Raw genomic sequence first — 22,541 nt, 5'->3', positions numbered from 1 at the left:
GACAAAGCAGAGTTGGGGGATGGAAATTCCTGATAAGAGGGTGAAAAGTCCAGCCGTGTCTAAACTAGGCAATCAGGTGAGACAATAAAATTCTTCCCCCTCCCTTCTTCCCCTTAGTTTTGTTTACAGCCTCTTCGATCTGAATTTCTGTACCTTGCAACAAATGTGACAAATGAAATTATCTTCATGAGCAGAACTATAATTCCTAGTTAGCTCTCCTGCTCCAGTTCTTTATGATCCAGATATCTATTGCTGTAGAACAAATCACCACAATACTTAGTGTCATGGGGCAGTAACAATCATTTTATTTATCTCTCGTGGTCTCTGTGAGTCAGGAATGTGGGAAGGGCTTGGCCAGGTGGTTCTCACTTGGAGTCTTTACGCAGCTGCAATCAATGGCTGGAGCTGGAATAGAGGGGAGAGGAGCGGGCTGGAGCAACTGGGGACTGTCAGGGCACTGTCTCTTCCTCAAGTCTCAGTAGCTCTGTGTGGACTACTTGGGCTTCTTCACAGCGTCATAACACACTCAGACTGCTCACATGGCTTCATTGTGTGTGTTCCAGGGCACTGAGTGTAAGTCGAATCAACTTCTGTGACCTAGCTTTGAAAGTCACACAGTGTCTGTCTACCACTGTCTTGTCGACTGGGCAATAACACTGGCCCAGAATCAAGGGTAGAGGATGTATACTCCACCTCTCAATGGAGACGTGTCAACAAAATTGCCAACATGTTTTAACACCGCCACACGTTATGAGCAATTCCCAAATTGCAAGAAAGGTACTGTGGTCAGAATGATGTATTTAAATAGACTTAGTTCATGAAGAAATCCCTTTGGTTTATATTTTTGGGATTAACTTTTTCTGGTTATTAAGTCACAACCAAGCCTAGTCTATATGTGCTGAAAACTAAAGCAAGATTCATCATGATCTTTCAGGCTTCAGAATTACATTTTGCTCTCGTATTAGGCATTTCGAATTTCAGTGTGACTAGCATTGAAATCTGTTTAGATGTGTATTAGTTTTCTACTTCATAATTGCTTATATATTGATTTAATATTGAGGTATTGTCATTTAGTACTTGGTACCTTAGTGTAGCTTCCAGAAGTGCTTAATTATCTGCTAGTGACCAGTTTAAGGAGTTGGCAGTATCTTATTTTATGGACTCTATATGAAATAGCAGGTGGAGTGTGGTCCTATCGCTTTGCCTCTCTGACTAGCGTAGACATCCTCCTTTACACTATCTAGTACCATAGAGTGAAAATCAGAATGCAACTCTTTTCAACTTCCTCCCAAGTGGAGGAAGTCTAATAACTCTCAAATTATTACTTTTTTTCTGTTTCGGAATGTAGCAAGTAATCCATTGGAATAAAACCAGCAGTTGAGTAACTCATGCAAAGGTAATTTAGAGCACAAATTAAATCTGTCAGAGTGGTATTAGATTTGCAAAAGCTCATAAATAACAAATGAAAGGTCACGGAGCTGTGAAAATGAGAGTGTACTTCTTCATAAAGAGAGCTGCAGTCAGGGACAGAATCCTCAGCATATATTCAAATAACAGCACATAAAATGGAAATGCAACATCTTTTCTAAATGTCTAGAACAGTCTAAAGGCACAGTAGACTCCAGGGAAAAAGCATCAAAGTCCTAGAAAAGACCCTTTATATTATCTGAGCATGTCCAGCATCATATTCGTGAGGTTTAGAGATTAAGGCTCCATGAACTATTGAGAATCTGTACAGAAAAGATACAGCCTCCTTAGCAGAGCCCACGTTTCAGTAATGGTTAGATGAAATGTGAATGCATGTCACTCATTTTTCATTTTTTCAGTTCCTAGAAAGCACTAATAGAGTGAAGAGCGCTTCATGATTTACTGCAGGAATGTAAGCAGTTGGCGATATTAATAAACAGTCTTGCCCATCTGGTTTTATTCATGGAAAAGAGAGGTGAGAAATATAGCCCTGGCTACTACAAAATAGGCAGGTTCTTTTACTGTGCGTTGTATATAGATTTTTCTTTTTATTGGGCTTGATTTCTTTAAGGGAACAAAAACTTTATAAAACGTAATGTGTGGGCTTCATCAAAATTAAACATTTTTATGTGTTGTATAGACACCATCAAGAAAGAGAAAATTCAACATAGAGAATGGGAGGAAACATTTGTGTATTATGTATCTGCAAAGGGCCCAGAGTCCAGAATATAGAAAGAGCTCTTACTGATAAATAATAAAAATAATAGCCCAACTTAAAAAATGGGTGAAGAATTTGAATATAGATTACTCCAAAGAAAAAAATACAAATGGCCAGTAAGGACAGGAAAAGATGATCAACATCATCAGTCACTTGGGAAATGCAAATTAAAACCACAGTGAGATTCCACTTCACACTCACTGTGGTGGCTATAATTTTAAAACAAATTAATGAAAATAATTATTGGTGAGGATGTGGAGAAATTGGAAGACTGATATTTTGCTGATGGGAATGTAAAATGGTGCAGCCACAGTAGAAAACTGGCAGTTCCTTTAAAAAAGATAAACATGGAGTTACCATAAGAACCATCAATTCCACTCTTTGGTATATAGCCAAAAAAACTGAAAACATATGTCCACACAAAAATGTGTAGATGAGTGTTAGTAGCAGCATATTTTACAATAATCTAAAAGTGGAAACCACCCAAATGTCTATCTACCATCACATGGATAAGCTAATGTGGTATAGCCATATGAGGAAATAATTTAGCCATGTAGAAGAATGATGTATTGATTCATGCTACAACATGGATGAACCTTGAAAACACTATGCCAGAAGCCAGGTACAAAAGGCTGTATTCGGTCTGATTTCATTGAAATGTTCCCAACAGGCAAATCCTTGGAAACAGATGCTAGATTAGTGGTTGCCAGGTAATGGGAGAGGAACGGATTTGGGGTGACTGCTAATGATTGCAAGGTTTCTTTTTGGGGTGATGGAAATGTTCTGGACTCGGTGATGGGTGTACGACATTATGAATATACCAAAAAAAGCTGAACCGTATTATTTTAAAATGGTGAATTTTATGTTTTGTAAATTTTATCTCAATAAAATATTTATAAAATAAAAATAACAAATCCTAAAAAAAAAAAAAAAGCAATGTGGTGTGTACAAGGATCAATAACACATGCAAGTGTCAGAGAGAGAGTTCTTTGCGGTGTGAACCTTGATCAGTGGGAAACAAGAGAAAGGAAGGAACCAGGCAGGTAAATTCTTCGTTTTCCTTCCATGGACTATACTAAGGTACAGGTCTTCCTTGAAGCCCTGTCTCTTTGTGGGTGTTGCGAAGTAGGGAGCATAATAGTAACTTAGAATTACATTGCTTTATGTTGTCTAGATTCCTCTCCCCCCGCCCCTACCACCTTTTCTCTCCCTCCCTCCCTTCAGTCTCATTGTCCTGAGCTTACTCTCCTAACTAAAGTCTTAGCACCTTTAGTCCTTGCCCCAGATTCTGCTACAAAGAGCACCTGGACTAAGATATTAAAGGAAGAGCATGGTAGAAGAGGGAACGAGAAGACATGCTGTCAAATGTTGATTCTATTATTATAGAAGAGACGTGGGTATTTTTGAAGCAAAAGGCTGTATTCGGTCTGATTTCATTGAAATGTTCCCAACAGGCAAATCCTTGGAAACAGATGCTAGATTAGTGGTTGCCAGGTAATGGGAGAGGAACGGATTTGGGGTGACTGCTAATGATTGCAAGGTTTCTTTTTGGGGTGATGGAAATGTTCTGGACTCGGTGATGGGTGTACGACATTATGAATATACCAAAAAAAGCTGAACCGTATTATTTTAAAATGGTGAATTTTATGTTTTGTAAATTTTATCTCAATAAAATATTTATAAAATAAAAATAACAAATCCTAAAAAAAAAAAAAAAGCAATGTGGTGTGTACAAGGATCAATAACACATGCAAGTGTCAGAGAGAGAGTTCTTTGCGGTGTGAACCTTGATCAGTGGGAAACAAGAGAAAGGAAGGAACCAGGCAGGTAAATTCTTCGTTTTCCTTCCATGGACTATACTAAGGTACAGGTCTTCCTTGAAGCCCTGTCTCTTTGTGGGTGTTGCGAAGTAGGGAGCATAATAGTAACTTAGAATTACATTGCTTTATGTTGTCTAGATTCCTCTCCCCCCGCCCCTACCACCTTTTCTCTCCCTCCCTCCCTTCAGTCTCATTGTCCTGAGCTTACTCTCCTAACTAAAGTCTTAGCACCTTTAGTCCTTGCCCCAGATTCTGCTACAAAGAGCACCTGGACTAAGATATTAAAGGAAGAGCATGGTAGAAGAGGGAACAAGAAGACATGCTGTCAAATGTTGATTCTATTATTATAGAAGAGACGTGGGTATTTTTGAAGCAAAAGGCTGTATTCGGTCTGATTTCATTGAAATGTTCCCAACAGGCAAATCCTTGGAAACAGATGCTAGATTAGTGGTTGCCAGGTAATGGGAGAGGAACGGATTTGGGGTGACTGCTAATGATTGCAAGGTTTCTTTTTGGGGTGATGGAAATGTTCTGGACTCGGTGATGGGTGTACGACATTATGAATATACCAAAAAAAGCTGAACCGTATTATTTTAAAATGGTGAATTTTATGTTTTGTAAATTTTATCTCAATAAAATATTTATAAAATAAAAATAACAAATCCTAAAAAAAAAAAAAAAGCAATGTGGTGTGTACAAGGATCAATAACACATGCAAGTGTCAGAGAGAGAGTTCTTTGCGGTGTGAACCTTGATCAGTGGGAAACAAGAGAAAGGAAGGAACCAGGCAGGTAAATTCTTCGTTTTCCTTCCATGGACTATACTAAGGTACAGGTCTTCCTTGAAGCCCTGTCTCTTTGTGGGTGTTGCGAAGTAGGGAGCATAATAGTAACTTAGAATTACATTGCTTTATGTTGTCTAGATTCCTCTCCCCCCGCCCCTACCACCTTTTCTCTCCCTCCCTCCCTTCAGTCTCATTGTCCTGAGCTTACTCTCCTAACTAAAGTCTTAGCACCTTTAGTCCTTGCCCTAGATTCTGCTACAAAGAGCACCTGGACTAAGATATTAAAGGAAGAGCATGGTAGAAGAGGGAACGAGAAGACATGCTGTCAAATGTTGATTCTATTATTATAGAAGAGACGTGGGTATTTTTGAAGTTATATTGACTGTAGGTGAAAAGCTGACTTTCGTTTGTGCATAAAAAGTGAAATTATTCTGTCAAACTCATTGAGAAGCACTATTTTTTAAAAACTGTTTTCCTCTTTATAAAAATAATATATACTCATCAAAAATTTCTAAACATTCAAATTGAACAAAAAAAGAACATTAAACATATACAAATTGAGCAAAAAGAACATTATCCAAAATCCGACATCATTTTAGTGTGTATCCTTTCAGCCTTTTTTTTTTAACAATACATAAACCTATAAATACTTTTTTTCCTAAGAAATAATGTCCTGAGTAGAATGTGTGCTGATGATAAAGTTTCAATTGCTTTAAGAGTTTAGAAATTCTCCATTAAACACACAAAATTCATGGTTAAAAAGCAGTTGAACCCCTTCAAATTTGAAAACTCGTGCTACATGAGCCAGGCCTAAAGAATTCAGCTTGCTTATAGTAAGTAAAGCCGATCTCTTTCAATGAATGAAATGATTACTTTAACTTAATCTGTGATCCTTCCCCATGAGTGGGGTGTGTGAGCATGCACACACTGCACGCGTGGAGACAGGAGCCTTAGAAGGGATGCAAGATGATGCTTGTGACCTGTGCTCTTTCAACATCTTTTATAAAGTAAAATCTAACACAAGAAGATATGTAAGGATCATGGGGCTGGAACATAACCTGGAGCGAGAGATATAGGGAGAGGGTAGAAGGGCAGCACCCATGCGTTTCCTTCAATGATGATGGATGGCAGGAAGTCACCTTGGTCTACATGAGCCTCAGCATATTAAAATGCTGGTGGCAGAAGGGACTCTCCTGCTCTCCTTCACTGGCCTTGTCCCTGCCTGGCTGGCCTTGGGGCAGATATTAGGGTGCAGGAGACGTATGGACCATGATTTGTCATACGTAGTAGTTTTAGGAATTGTTATGTTTTTCTGACTTCAGTGAGCTGTATATTTAACCACAGATAATTGCAACATTTTTACTTTCACTTAGAAAACTGTATTGACTGATTTTGAACAAAGCAGAAATAGTAAAAATATAGGGAAAAATTACACGGCATTTACTGTGTGACAGACACTGTTCTTAGTGCTTTACTTATGTTAACTAATTTAATTCTCATAATAAACTTTTGAGGTAGGTAGTGTTATGATCCCCATTTTGCAGATGAAGAAACTGAAGAACAGAGTGGTTAAGTAACTGGCTCAGGGTTGCACAGTCATAAAGTGTTTGAGTAAGGTTTCAACGCCAGGTATCCAGCTCTTCGCCTCTGTATGTTACTTGTGTTTAATCAAGCATGCTGCGAAATGAAGACTTGTGGATGGGTAGCTATGCTGTAGAGGCTGCAGTAAGGTTCGTTTCAGATGACATTAAGTAATGCATAACTCTTAGTGCAAGTACTATGCAGAGGAAGATTTTTAAATCGATAACCGGAAAGAATGCTGTGGTTGAGAAATGCTTTAATAAAATGTGTCACTTGCATTGTTTGATATATGTGAAGCACTGGTGTGGACATCGAGTTTCACATTAAAAAGAACTTAAGTTGGCCACTAGTTGATATTTAATGTTAATTATATCAAAATAAAACAAAATAGCTTTCCTTACTACCCCTCTCACACTGAGCCCTGCCACAGATTGTGCAGAAATGGGAGTGTTGATGTGCAGTGGGGTCTCCACAGGGCGCTGTGCAGATCTGTTCCTCAGGGGCGGCCTCAATTGACCAGAGTAGATATACAATGAAACACTGTTGCGTTCATCTAATAGGAGATAATGTTTGTCTCTGTCACTCTGTGAGGGAAAGGTATCATTGATATTTGTTTTCTTATCTTATTGTTCAATCAAGTGGCTAGCATTGTGCTTGGCAGTCATGTTTATTAAGTGAATGGGCAGCCTATAATCTTCCTGATTGCAAATTTGCGTGGGGAGCCAAACTGTAAACAGAAGATGTGTAGCGGGTATGAAATTGGCAAGGATGATATCATCAAACTGCTGCAGGGTGATAAGAGCTCTACTCTATTTTCTAAAAATTTGTCTACTTTAAAAAAAATAGTGAACATACTAATCCATCTGGAGTAAATTTTAGTGTACTGTGCATTGTTTGGTTTCGGTTAATCTTTTTCACAATTTTTAATCTAGTTATAATTCTATTCAAATTTTTCTTCTGTAATTTTGAAAAATTGCTTGTATCATGGAAATAGTTGAGTCTATTTTTGAGCTCCTCAGAGTGTTCCATTTTCTGTATTCATTCTTATACTTTTTATCGTTTTGCTTTGATTAATATTACTCTATTGTATATTCTAATATCTAATTAGTCCATATTGATTGTCTCTATTGATTTTGTTTGGTAATACAATTACTCATGGTCTATTTGTTTTGACAAAATAATTTTAGAATTATTTTGTTTTGCTACTTAAAAATCTCCTTAAATATTGGTGTTAAAATTTATAAACGAAATGTCCAAATTATGTTTTCTCAGTCAGTTAAAAGTAAAGTGAATACCTCACTTGACCCCTTGCCTAGGTGATAGAATGGTATGCTTGGAAACTAGTACAATGTGAGGGACAGACTCCATAGGAAAGCAATAAGATGACAAGCGAGTAGCACATATAAATTAAGATACAGATCTACATTATAAATAAACTGGACAAGTCCATTTCCTTATAATGTCAGATTTTACTGCCCTCAATTTTAATTGAAAAGGACAGAGTTAGAGTAGAGGATAGAATGATGTTTGCTTAGTGTTATCATGATACCTTGATTTCATTTCATCAGTTTTCGTTTATGCAACGCAAAACAATCTTTGGAAGAACACAGTATCACCTACTGTTTAAAAATGTGCGTTCAATGGCCAGACTGCCTGGCTTTGAATCAACTTATTTGCTGGACTTCACTTTACACAAAATGGGATGATAATAGTGCCTTCTGCACAGAGTTGTTACCATGCCAATAATATTACATATGTTAAAGAGATTTTGAGTTAGAGGTACTTTTTGGTTTGGGAGAGGACTGTTTACCTACGTTTCTTCTTCCCCTCCTCCTCCTTAAGTCTGAGTCTACTCTGTACAGGTTTATGTGACCAACATGACCCAGTAAGGCTGCACCCTCATAGTTGGCCTTTGCCATTATCAAGGAAATGTCTTTTGGGCTTTTGTATGTGACTAATTTATTGTTGCATTCTGGCTGCCTTCCCCTGGCTGCCTTCCCTTGGCCTCCTGGCAAAAATAGCTGGATTTCATTAACATTCAATCTCTCTTGATACCATCTCTGCTAGATATTAGAGGGGACTGCTACCAATGAAGCTTTAGTGATCTGATTCAGAATAGATTTGAACTTGAATTTTCCAAGTGCTCTAAAATTACCATTTATAAAGTTTCTCTCCATGTGTACCCACTTCCTTGTGCCCTCTGCTTCCTATCCCCGCAACAGGGAGCCTAGCCAAGTTTCTTGTGGCTCTCTCGAGTTGGACACTGAGATGAATCTTGTTTCATATTTCAGGTGCAAGTTCTCTCTCATCATCTCAAATCCCTGCTGCCAGGCGCCCTGTATGAGTGACGCCTCGGTCTGCCATGGAACCTGGCCCTGCCCTGGCCTGGCTCCTGCTCCTGAGCCTGTTGGCCGATTGTCTGAAAGCTGCACAGTCCCGAGACTTCACAGTGAAAGACATTATCTACCTCCACCCTTCAAGTAAGACTCTATTTTCTTTGCTATAGAAATGTCACTTTACTTCAAATAAGATGTGAGTTGAAAAATGGCCGGGAGAAGGCAGCCTTTGATGCTGAGGAAACCTTTGGTGATTTGATTGGGGGGTGCACCTGCTAATGAAGATGCTGTATGTTTTACCCTCACCTTTTCATAGCGTGTTTGTTTTTTATTTTAAGGTAAATCTTAGGCTTGTTTGCTCTGTTCCCTGCACCATAACTCTGCTTCTGAACACTTTTCCTTTTGACTCATGCCAGCCTCAGTCAGTTATCAAAGAGAAACTCCATGTCCCAGGAGGAAAGTGTTTGTAAAAGATCAGCCCTTTATAGGCAAGACAATAGCTGTTCTTCCTGTCTGCACATCTCATTCTTGTTTGGTTTCAACGTAATTATCTCCCACAACTTCCTGTTCCCTATTCCTTTTGGTTTCTTGTGTTTAAGAATTATCTAGGGAGTGCACTTCCTTAGAGTGTCTGATTGCATATCGGGGGCCGTACCCACGGATTTTTGCTTTCAATAAGACATTCAGGTGCTTCTGCTGCCAATATTCTGAGGATCACACTTTGATCACACAGTACTTTCACTTCCACTTTTCGTCTCCATCTCTGGATTTATCTCTTCTCTTTTATTAGTTTCTTTTGGATCCTCTTCTGGATTGCCCTTGTGGTTATGAGAGCTAGATCTATTGGGTATATTTTGAGCTTTAGTGTTTGCCCTGAGGTATATTACTCTTTTGAAGTGTTCTGTTCGACAAACATTTTTTGATGGTCTGTGTATGTCAGCATTGTGATAGGTGTGAAAGATATAAGGGCAAATAAAACATAATCCTTGCTTTTGAGGATCTTAAAATCTACAAAATGGAGGCAGCCACTTGGACTGCTCCAATGCCACAGTTAGACTATTTAATGTCTACATGGTCTGGTTTGGATGTGAGACAATCTGAGGAATTCACAGGTGCTTTCAGTCCCCTTGACTCTGGGTCAGCAACTAACTCAGCTGCTTCATAGCCTTCTAATTTGAAATAAGTGCTCTAACTTTGTGAAGATTAAATGAAAGACTGCATACAAAGCACTCGGCACTGAACGTGAGCCATAGTAAATGCTCAATAAATGTTAGGGCACTCTTAAGTGTTAATTCCCACATTTCTAAAGTGGATAAAATAATGCACACCCTGTCGCATTATTTCGTGCACTAGAAATAATATTCGTAAAATGCTGGGCACATATGTAATAGACTGTCAGAGGCTTGTTGTTTACGATGTTGTAATTGGCTTAGACAGTAAACTGAGGATGCTAAAAATACACCACTCTAATTTTTAAATTCCAGATATGTTTTTAACAAGCAGCAAATCATTTCCTTAGACTTGTTGCTGCTGTGCCCTCTCACCATTATAGTCTGGTAACTCCTGGTTGATGGTATGGGAAGATTATCTGGCTGTTTATGCATGGCTGCTTATTTTAGTAACATTCATGAAAAGAAGGTGCTTTGATACTTGCTCTGTTTCCTAGGATTGAATTTTATTCCTTTATACAAACAGCCATGCTTTTTTATTAGACTTGGTGAACAAAAAGCTAGGTTTCAGTCTCTTAGGTTTGATTCCTGGGATTTTCGGTTCCTGGGGGATTCTTTATCCTCTTTGGTGACAGACTCAAAGTCACTGGGCCGCAAAACAGACCCATGCCTGTCTTTCTCTGAGGTTGTGTATACACAGGGTGGGAAGGAAAATTGAGGGGATTGGATGTAAGTGAATAAGGATGAAACAAACACGAACACCATTCTGCCTCAGTGGTGTGGTGGGTCAGTGCCCAGGTCGAGTGGGCCCCTATTTGGAAAGCAGAATGGGATCTGGAAGATGAGCTCTGCCAGGCCAGACGGGCAGTTGCTCTTGCTCCCTAGAAGTTGGTGGAAGAGTTCCGCTCATGTGACCTCTGTTAATTAAAGAGAGCCCTGGCTGGATTAGAAAGAACTTGCCATACATAAAGAATCGGTGAGGTTTTCTGATATGGTTTTGAAATATGGAGAAGGACGGAAGAAGTCATTCCTAAGTTAGAGTATATACAGACAATTCGCCAGCAGGTCTGGCTGAGTTCTCTTTCAGAGTCTCTATACCTGGGGAGTCAAAGTTCTTACTGGTTTGAAGTCACCGTCAATGGGTCCTACCTGGCTAGAATTTTGTTTACTCTGCCCGCTTTCAAGCAGAATTAATTTCACATTTCTGTACCCTATTTCAGAAGTTTTTGGTGTTTGTCTGCTTGTTTTTACACTTTGATTTTTTTCAACGGTCATGGGCCCCTGCCCTGCACAGCACTCACTAGACTGTGTTTAGATGGAGCAGTCTCTACAAATAAGCAGGTTTCTGTAAAATAGTGACTCTAAAAAATATATGAGGGAAGCGTGGGATTATTTTGATCTTGAATTATTTATATAATCACCTCACTTTGTAGATGGAGGCACAAAGAACTTTCTTGGGTTCAGTGAGTGAGCCAGATCCATTAATGTTAGATAAAACGCAGAACTTGCCCAAGGAGAAACGCGGTAATGCTGGGGATGTGAAAAGATGCACAAATTTTTCACACCAGACAAACATAAACTCATTTCTTCTGGGCCCCAAACAGCCCTCAGAGATAATAAGTGGTGTGAGATTGGAACCTGGGCTGGGAAAGTTCAGCCTCCCGTGACTAATCTCCTTCACTCTCTTGTTCCCTAATCTTTGAAGTTTCTAAGCCCCTAAAAGAAAAACTTTATAGCTTTCAAACTTTAGGCACTATCCTCAATAACATTCTTTTCTATAATTTGTATGTTTTTTCTTTTTCACGTGAAAAATGATGAATTTTTTCCCAGCCCATAATTAAAGTACCGAAACTTAATAAATCCTTCAAAACAAGAGTTAGTGTTAACAAAAATGGAGCTACTTTTTTGGTTGTCAGCCATTATACGAGATAGCAGAATTTAACATACTGACATCGACCTGTTCTTGGCTTCCATTTCTTTCCTTATAATAGAAGTCTTTTCTGAGATATCCAATTTTCCTCTGGTAAGACTTCCCTTAATCATATGGACCAAAGCACTATATTCCTGCAGTGGGCTTGCTCATGCCCAGATAAATAGCCAATGAAGTTTTTTCATAATTCTATACTATGCAAGTCTTAGGGAGTAAGGGGACTTTCTAGAAAGGTACCAGGAAATGCATTTCTACCAGAAATATGTTCATAGTATTAACATTATATTGACGATACTTTGTTCCCAAGTGGACTGGCAAGGAAGATCAATTTATTAAATTTCTAGAAATTTTATATTTGCATCACTTCCAAAAATAATGGATATTAATTGGGCAAGAATTTAAAAATGTTTGGCTACATTACACATCAGCAGACATTTCAAAACAAGATTCTCTTCTCACCATGGTTTTGGGAACTGAAGGCCTTTGTCCAGCCAGGCAAAAGTTCCAAGAGATGGAAACAAAGACGAAATCTTTTCTGATGCCTTACAAATGAATATGGTCGGCTGAACTATGGCTGACCATGAAAGTTAATGGACAGATTATGTTACAGGAAGTAACTGGGCACTTTGGCATTTCTTTTTTTCTTTACAATCACCTTCTCTTGAGGGACCAAGGACTTATGCCCTGAAATACAGAGTACTAAGCTTATTAACTCTGTGATCAAGAGCCAAATTAGATTCATTCACAGCTGGGGCCACAACAATTTGAAACTTTACTTGCTCTGTAATGCTTTGAAGTAACAAAGAAAAAAATAGAACATCTCTTAGGAACCTCTTTGCAGTCCTTTTAAAATAACTTATCAGATGCAGTATCAGTTAGCAAGTTACTGGAGATAGTTGTTCAACTGTAGACTTTATTTTTAGCTAAATATTTTCAGAGGCAAGAATTTAACCATTAATTGGTGTTGTGCTACAATTATCAACTTAAAGCTGAGTCTGTCTGCAGAGATTTGTCACTAAAGAGGATTTGGTTATCCACTGGTCAGTACTATCTGCCAAGATGTAAGTACAAGTTCCTATGAGCAAATATTAGAATGTCATTGTTGAGAATGCACACAGATATGAAGTTGTAGATTTAAAAATAAAACACCAAAAATGAGATCATTTGGTTAACTTTTAGTGATATATGCTGATAAACACATTCAGAGATAAAATGATTTGAAACGAAGCTTCATTTTGCTACCATAGTGTTTTAGGTCATATTCCTGTTTAAATTTTGATATTCTTTAAGTGAATTTCAGAGTCCAGTTCTACTTGTGTAAGAAATGACAGTATTTAATTTAATATGTCACTAGTCTTGCACAAGATAATTCTGAAGAGTCTATTAAATAATCCAAATTCGGAAACACTGCAACTTACTAACGTTAGGTTCTCTATAAGTTTATTCTTGGAACAGCTGGATTGTCAATCTGCATTCAAAGTTCTTAATTTCTGTGTTTGATGGGAAAGTTTCCAGGAATAACTAATCCAAAAAGCCAGCTAAAAGTTTTACTGGCTGCAGTGACAGACAGATAAAATTGGATACTTTAGTGAATTAATCATGCAAGCTGAAGTGGTATGGCTAGCTTGCAGTCATAAACCTTGTTGTATATGATCATTTTTTGAGAAATGCTGTTTTTAGACAAATAGTTTACATCTTTTTTTAAATCAAATTCTGCTTCAAAATTTACAAACTATTTTAAAGTTCTATCTTTTAAACTTATATATTAAATCTTTTGAAGTTGATAGTGAAACTATTTTTTAACATATCAAGTAGAATAATTTCCTAAAATATTTTGTATGGTTTTTCTCATAATGGCATTTATAAAAATAATTAAAATGTCCATGAAAATGTTTGAATGGCTTTGGAGTATGAGAACCTATTTTAAATTCTTCAGGCATGTGCTTATCTAAACTAGGCTCTTTCTACTTAAATGTAACCCACCTATCTATGTGGTGTGATGTCGAGATATAAGAATTATTTGTGTGTGGTTTGACAAAGTAGTTTACTTCTGTTTTATTATAATTATATGTTAGAGAGAGCATGTTTCCCATAGTGAAATTTCTTCATTGAGAATGAAATGGTTGGATGGCCATGTCTAAGCTGCTTTCCATCCTCTATTTCTATGACTATCCATGCATACACTATCATTCTGTTTATGAATTTGAGTCACCAATTACTTGGAGGAACATAGAACAGTTAAATGGACCCCATGAAAGGTCCAGTTACCTGCCTTTTTAAGACAGTTTATGACTTTTGATCCTGCTAGTTTATTCAATATTGTCAGAGTCAGTTCTGTGAACTATTACAAGCAAGTGTAAGGATGAAAATCTAGGCAAGGTGAAAATCAAAGTTATATCTGGCCCATAATTCTGGCCTTAAGCTGATGCCTCCTCCTTCATTTATTTTTGATAACATACTTAATTGGTTCCATGTGGGTAAAGCAATTTACCCTGAGATGATTATTTCCTCCAGTGTGATATGCAGGCTCAGCCATCTGCGAGGGAGAACAGTTGGCTTCTGCAGATGAAGCTTTTGAGTGTTTGCAGCTTTCAAAAAGGCCAGGTAATTTTACAAATTAAACACACACACACACACACACACACACACACACACACACACACACACACACACACACACACACACACACGTTCTGTTTATAAAATGCAAAACTCTAAGCAGCAAAGCAAGCAAATGATTAGAACTAAGTAGCAAGTAAAGCACATCAGCGGGGTGAAAAAAAAAAGAACATTAGTGAAAAGGTCAGAGACAGCCTGGCCTGACATTCATTGTGGATCCTTGTCCTTAAATGCCAGTAAGGCCCTGGTGTGCTGCACTCTCTAGAGCATGACTCGACTTTCATGGGACTCCTTTCTGCCTGAGCATAAATGTAAGGCGGAGAATACAAGTACCTGGAGGACAGTCTCTTTGGAAGACAGGAAGATGCAACTCAGAGAAAGGGAGAGGCGAGCCTTCCTGGAATTATGCATCCCTCAGCTGGCCCTAGGAGACTATAGTGCATCCCTGTCCCTAGGGGGTCTCAGTATGCTCTCCATGGAAGTTGGACATGGGCCCGAGACCCCCTTAGGAGGGTCACTTCTGCACAGGCAGCGTAGATTTTAGCAATGAAAACTCTTTTCCTAGTTGATACTTAACAATTCCCAGGAATTCTTAACCACGTCAGGTCTGACCAGGTAAAAATATTAAATTAAACCAAAGAAATTGCCACCTTCGCAGGTAAAAAATGGTCAAACATCAGGAAACTTTTTATGATTGAACCTAATATTGATATTTACATGTTGACCTGTCTACATAAGTTGATACATAAAAGCAAATAATTAGAAATCTGGAGTGCCTTTTTTAAATTGATAATTTTATTGAGATAACTATAGATTCATAAGCAGTTGTAAGAAATAATATAGAGCTTCCATGTATACTTTAACCCAGTTTCCCCCAATGGGAACATTTTGAAAAACCGTAGACTAATAATATCACAGCCAGGTTATTAACATTGATACATCAATCCACTGGTCTTATTCAGAATGTCCCCAGTTTTACTTATGTTCTTTTGTGTGTGTGTGTGCATATATTTAGTTTTACATAATTTTATCATGTGTAGGTTTGTGTGTTTATAACCAAGTCAAAACCCAAACAACTTCAATAGCACATGAATTCTTCCTGTTGGCCTCATACCGATCTCCTTCTAAACCTGCCCCCTACCATTGCAATCCCCACCCTGGCGACCACTGATCTTTTCTCTATTTCTAAAAATTTTCTCATTTAAAAAATGTTACATATAGTATATAACCTTTGGGGATAGACTTTTTTTTCACTCAGTATAGTTCCCCAGAAATTCATCCAAGCCGTTGAATGTATTAATAGTTCATTTTTATTGCTGACTGGTGTTCCATGGTATGGATATAGCACAATTTGTTTAACTTTCACCCATTGAAGGACATTTGGGTTGTTTCCAGTTTGGGACTATTACAAATAAAGTTGCTGTGAATATTTGTGTACAGATTTTTGTGTGAAAATAAGTTTTCATTTCTCAGGGATAAATGTCAAAGAATGCAATTCTGAGTCATATTGTAGTTGCATGTTCAGTTTTTAAAGAAACCTCCAGGCTGTTTTGAGAATCTTTTTGAAAAAATGAAAATGTCTAACTTCACAATGTAAGATTCTGTGCTAAGTCTAAAAAGTTAATCTTTTCTCTTGATGCTTTTTGTAGCCACACCATATCCTGGTGGATTTAAGTGTTTTACCTGTGAAAAGGCAGCAGACAATTATGAGTGCAACCGATGGGCTCCAGACATCTACTGTCCTCGAGGTAAATTCTCAGTTAACAGACTGGGGTCCCCAGAGCTGTCCATGAGCGAACATCCCCGTTGATCTTGATGCATGTATAGAAAGAAGCATGCTTATAATCTCAATTGCTCCTCCTGTCTATTAGCAGATTGCTTATACCACACCAATAACATCTTCAAAGACTCTCAGAGTCATAAACTGATTCATAAGATTGCCCCCTTTCTTGTGATGCATTGTTGGAGCTCCAGAAAAGGTGAGTGATACTTCTCACCCTCAGGCCCAGGCACATGCAGGACTTGAAGAGAATAACCAGCCTGTAACCCACTCTTTGAAGCATTAGTCATTGCATAGTAGCACTCTTTATGTAAAGTATGAATCGATGTTCATATAAAGATTCCATTTATTACATATCTTGCCAGAGGCTTCAATCCTGAGACTGCATGAAAGCTAGAATTCTAAATGTCATCATTGCGCAAATAAAAACCCTGAGCCTTTTAAGCTATTAAGTTCTCTTTGAAGGATGCGATGGATGCCCAATTGAAGCATGAAAGTTTGACCCAAAAGCCCATTTCAAAATGAAGCAGATGCTTCATATTTATATTTCTTTTATCCTATTGGATTAAAAAAGATGGTTATATTTGGCTACAGAGTTACTGTTTTATTTTTGGAAGAAAGTCAATTCATTTGATGAGGATGGGGCATTTTATTGACAAATGCTTGAGTGAGTAGTTAGATGGGCTTCACTGCTGTTCTAATTCAGTTGTTAAAATAACTGAACTCACCGACACCAAATTCATTGTTTTTCAACATAATGCAAGAGTTCTCATACTCAGCCCAGTGAAAGGCACTCTGTTTCTCACAGAGGATTAGACATTGGGAGAGCCTAGAAACTGCAATTAAGAAACAAATGTCAGCTACTTAAGCCAACACTATTTAATCCATGAGTCTCCAGCTAGGCTGCCCAGTGGAGATCCTACGGGTCTTTTCGAAATCAGTGGAAACTGTGCCCTGGCTAACCCAGTGGTTCTCACACTTTGGTGTGATCATAATTCCTTGGAAGGCTTATTAAAACATAGATTTATGCCCCTTCCTCTGTCCTTCCCCTTTTCTAGTTTCTGATTCAGTAAGTCCAAGACTTTGCATTTCTAAAGAGTTCCCAGGTGATGCAGATAGATGGTGCTGGTCTGGAGACCCTGTGTTAAGAACCACAGTTCCACACAAACTAAGCCATCATCTCTGAGATGAGGGCCCTGCCCAGTGTGTGTGTATAAATATCACAGGTAAATCTAATGAACAGTCAGGGCCAAGAACCACTGGGAGCTCTTCTCCACACTAATAGAAAGTGAAATGTGGTGTTGTCACCTCCGGATTCCTTTGGTTACTTTGTGGTGGAGATGCTAATGAAAAGGCCACAGAGAAGAGAAAAACATGCAGACACTAAAGATTGGCTTAATCACAGGTCATCCGGGTATTCAAAGATGATTCCTATCGCATTGCCTTCTGTAATCATATGATCATTTCGGACCCAGCTGATGTTCTCTAACATCCCCCAACATTTGGGTAGGTTGCCGATGGACGCGGTGAAACCACTGCTTCTCAAACTTAATGGCACAGTCAAATCACAGGGTAAATTTTAAAAACACTGATGCCTGAGTCATTCCCAGAGATTCGTGTATAAATGGTATGGGTGTGGTTGAGCATAAGGAGTTTTAAAAGCACCCTGGGTGGTGCTGATATGTAGTAACATTTGAGAACCACTGTCAGCAGCGACTGGATCACAACGGGATGATTTGCATGTATAGCCAATAACTTTTGGGCTGCTTCCTGCTGTGACAAAGCTGGCAGGTTAGCTTTTGATACAGAGCTACTGATCAGAGCTACTGTATAGGAAATGTGACAGTGCTTCTCTAAGCATCTCCCTACCTAAGGTGATGAGAAGGAAAGGAGAGACTGTGAACTGGGGCTCACTCGGGCTTTGGGCCTTATTTCATAGAGGCTCAGTCCAAGTCTGATGGTGTATGAATATATCCCTGTCACAAATCAAAAACAGGCACTGTAGCACTCTGCTCGAACTCATCTCAGGGAAGGAGGAAGCTCTATCTCAATACTTTCTTTTGAGGTCAAAATATATCCTTCCAAAGCACAGATTCTTAAAAGTATCTTAAGTCTTTACACAATTTCTCCTTTTCTCTTTTTCCCCCCTCCCACTTTTATCTTTTTGTCCTTATATTTATAGGGGTAAATGGAAAGTGATGCCCTAAAGTTCATGACACAGAATCACCACGCACGGCCCTTTGGGAGATTATGCAGTAGAAGATAGGAATCGGGTTTCTTCTTTCAAGGAGCACACAGTTTAGCTGGAGAGATAAGATCTGAACATATTAAATGTCAAAAATAGCAGGGCAAAGGCAAGTGCCAAATGAAATGTGACATTAAATACTGTGGGAGTTTAAGGGAAGAATTGCTGCTTGGGGACTGAGGTGGCCAGTGACAGCATCATGGTCTGGGTGGATGGCGGTAGCCCTCCAGGTGGGCAATGGAAGTAGAAGATTGAAGAGGGCATGTTTTCTGGGATGTCACTCAGAGCAAATGCGTGGAGACAGGGTTCCCCAAGTGTGCTTAGTCGACAGGGAGAGACCTGAACTGGGTGTAGCAGCTAGTATGTCAGAGAACAGTAGGAACGAATAGTGGAGCCAGGTTATATCTGTGGGGCCTTGAACATCAGGTGAGGCATGAGGACTAAAGCCTCACTCAGCTACCTTCTTGACCAACCCTATTGCCTGTGAGTTATTTATCCCTTTCTCTGGGCTTTCTCCAGATTTTTCTAACAATGAAAACAGTGTCATTATTATTAGATTAAAATATAAAATGTGTCTCACTACCGACTAACCCTTGACTTCATTTTTGTTTATCATTAGTTTGAAGCAGCTATAGCACTACCAACAGGCTTAGTAAGTGCAGCTATGGAAAAACATCCCAGCTTTCTGTAATATTCCTGGTTTTCTGTTTACTTTGTGACATGTTTAACTAGGTTTTAGTTATTACATGATGTGACAATAACTTGTTAAAAGTGAAAAAAACCATTTTATGTTAGTATTTACTCATCTCTACCATATAAACCCACATCCCAAGTTGCTTAGGGGAACTCCTGAATTTCAAGAATTTTCAAAAAGCTAAAGTCAGTCATGTGGATGTGCATAGAGACATTGTATTTTAGCAGCTGAGGTAAGCTTGCTTGCAGATTCAATAGACTTGTGAATCATCATTTGGTCAAATAAACATCAAGAAAGCCTTGCCCTAAGTAGAATCACTCTGACAGGCAATGGTGGCATCAACCAGCCACCTCTAGCTAACTCGGGTTCCTGTCACTCTTACTTTTGAAATGTGTGTTAGTAAGTACTTTCTCCTCCATTACTTTATTTTTGCCTCTGGCACTTACAGATTCATGGTACCATACTCCCTCTCTTGACATGAGAATTTAAGATGCCCCGTATAACTGATCACGTTGCTTCACTTGCTAGGCTTTCCTTTAGTCTCTGGTCTCTGAGTACTTCCTTTGCAATAACCTTAATTTCATCAACTCCTCATTATAAATCTGTGCAATTTTCTTGACTATGTAAATCAGATTGGGAAAGAATCTTGAAATCGTATCATACAAGGGATTATTTGAAAGAACTGGTAAAATGAAAGCAAGAGTTGAATGTCGCATGCTCAGAGCCACGTGGTTTTTTTGCCCATAACTTTTTTTCCGTGCTGCAATGTTAAAATCTCCTTGAGAGGAGGACCGTATAAGTGTTTATTAAGAGTCTCTGGAATTAAATGTCAAGTCAGAAACATCATAATTTTTAGAAAGGCTTGTTCTGCAAAGGCTACCTAAGCCTCAAGGATTTAATGTTCCTTCTTAATTATGAAATGCAGATGTCTCCCTCTAAGGCAAAATCTTCATTTGAAATTATTGCTGATATAAAATCAGACCAAGAGAAATCTTGAGAGGGAGGGACACGTGTTCTTTTGGTTCCAACTTCTATGATGCTCACTGTTTTTCTGTGAAAATGAGGAAAAACCTGGGCATGTCACTTGATGACTCTTTCCATATCCATTAACTGGAATAAGCAAAAAATATAAATGTGATCCCAGCTCAGCTGAAGACAAGCCCATGGTTACACATTTTCAGGAAAGACTTCTTCATTGTTGACGTTTTTTCCCCAGTCAGAGACCAGGCTGAGACAAACAATCTTTTTGTTTTACTTTATCCAGGGGGGATTTTTGTCTCTTTTAGGCAGCCTTAGGCAGGACATACTCATTAAGGTTCATACCATCCTACAGGGTCTCTGTTCTAGTTCTAAGCCCCAGGCCTTGCATCTTCTTACAGTTAGCATCCTCCCATCCCAGGGTAGACAAATCAATCTCTTACCCAGTGTTGGTCCTTGGGATTTCCCTTACTTTCTGGAGAGTTCATTTGTACATTTACAGAAGCTATTGGTTATATGTTATTCAGCACTCTGGCTGCTATTTAGTGTGATGGGGTTCAGATGATCTATCTTGTCATATTGCTAAATGGAAGTCTTAGAATTCCTACTCCTTTAAAGTTAAAAATTTTTTTTATTAAAGTTTAACGTGCATACTAGAAAGTAAATAGATCATAAGCACAGAGGTCATTGAATTTTCACAGAACAAACATGCTGTGTGTCTGTTACCCATATTAAGCAATAGAACCCCCGAAGGCCCCTGTAGTCCCCGGTCATTATACCCCACCTACCAAAGGTAACACAATTGTGACTATCATTGAGCTTTATATAAATGGAATCATGTAGAATGTACTCCTTTTCTCATTGTGGTTTTGATTTGTATTTCTCTAATAGCTAGCGATATTGAGCATCTTTTCATATATTTATTGGCCATTTGTCTGTTCAAAAGTGTCTGTTCAGGTCCTCTGCCCATTTTTTGATTGGATCTTTTGCTTTTTTGTTGTTATTGAGTCATATGAGTTCTTTGTATATTTTGAGTAGTAGGCCCTTATCAGAGGTGTTGCTTGCAAATATATTTTCCCATTTGGATGGTTGTCTCTTTACTTTGTTGACAATTTATTTTGCTGAGCAGAAGCTTTTTAGTTTGATGTAGTCCCATTCATTTATTTTAGCTTTTACTTCTTTTGCTTTTGAGGTTAAATTCATAAAATCCTCTTTAAGTCCAATGTCATTGAGTATAGTTCCTATGTTTTCTTCTATGCATTTTATTGTTTCAGGTCTTATATTTAAGTCCTTAATCCATTTTGAGTTAATTTTGGTATGTGGTGATAGACAACAGTCTAGTTTCATTCTTTTGCAGATGGCTTTCCAGTTTTCCCAGCACCATTTATTGAAGAAGCTTTCCTTTCTCCACTGTATGTTTTTGTTTTTTTTGTCAAAAATTATTTGCCCATATAAATATGAGTTTACTTCTGGACTCTCAATTCTGTTCCACTGGTCCATGAGTCTGTTTTGCTGCCAATACCATGCCTTTTTGATTACTGTCACTTTGTAATATAATTTGAAGTCAGGCAGAGTGATGCCTCTAGCCTCATTCTTTTTTTCAGGATGGCTTTGACAATTCGGAGTCTTTTGTGCTTCCATACAAATCTGATATAGGAAACGAATCTGATTTTTTGTTCTATTTCTTTAAAAAATGCTGATGAAGTGTTGAAGGGGATTGCATTAAATCTGTATAATGCTTTAGGTAATGTGGTCATTTTAACTATGTTGATTCTTCCAATCCAAGAACACGGAATAGCTTTCCATTTCATTTTATCTTCTTCTATTTCTTTTAATAGGGTCTTATAGTTTTCATTATGTAGGTCCTTCACTTGTTTCATTAAATTTATTCCTAGATATTTTATTCTTTTTGTTGCAATTGCAAAAGGAATTATTTTTTTCTACTTCTTTTTCTGGCACTTCATTATTAAAGTATAGGAATGCTATGGATTTTTGAACGTTGATTTTGTATCCAGAGATTTTAATGTATTTGCTTTTTGTTTCTAGTAGTGTTCTTGTGGAGTCTTTAGGTTTCTCTATATAGAGAATCAAGTCATCCGCGAATAGTGGCAGTTTGACTTCGTTTCCTATATGGATGCCTTTTATATCTTTCTCTTGTTCGATTGTACTCGCTAGGACTTCCAGTGTTATATTGAATAACAGTGGCAATAGTAGACAGCCTTGCCTTACTCCTGATCTTAGACGGAAGGTTTTTAGTTTTTCACCATTAAGTATAATGTTGGCTGAGGGTTTGTCATATATGGCCTTTATTATGTTAAGGTACTTTCCTTCTATACTGATTTTGTTAAGAGTTTTGATCATAAATGAATGCTGTATCTTGTCGAAGGCTTTTTCTGCATCTATTGATATGATCATATGATT

General features: G+C 38.2%; 1 protein-coding gene across 3 annotated transcripts in view; it reads left to right on the top strand.

Moving 5' to 3' along the window:
• Positions 1 to 22,541, top strand: part of LYPD6 (LY6/PLAUR domain containing 6) — a 118,148-nt gene that overhangs the window by 80,664 nt on the left and 14,943 nt on the right. For 2 of the 3 annotated variants that reach the window (XM_023530197.1, XM_011359532.2), the window contains 2 exons: positions 8,662 to 8,850; positions 16,073 to 16,171. In XM_023530197.1, coding sequence (XP_023385965.1) covers positions 8,733 to 8,850; positions 16,073 to 16,171 — 217 coding nt within the window. In that variant the 5' untranslated portion in view covers positions 8,662 to 8,732. The remainder of the gene's footprint in view (positions 1 to 8,661; positions 8,851 to 16,072; positions 16,172 to 22,541) is intronic. The other variant, XM_011359540.2, reaches the window with a different exon arrangement.

Source organism: Pteropus vampyrus, unplaced genomic scaffold (assembly GCF_000151845.1).
Source record: "Pteropus vampyrus isolate Shadow unplaced genomic scaffold, Pvam_2.0 Scaffold2, whole genome shotgun sequence".
NCBI lineage: Eukaryota > Metazoa > Chordata > Mammalia > Chiroptera > Pteropodidae > Pteropus > Pteropus vampyrus.
This window is presented reverse-complemented; position numbering and strand designations above follow the sequence as displayed.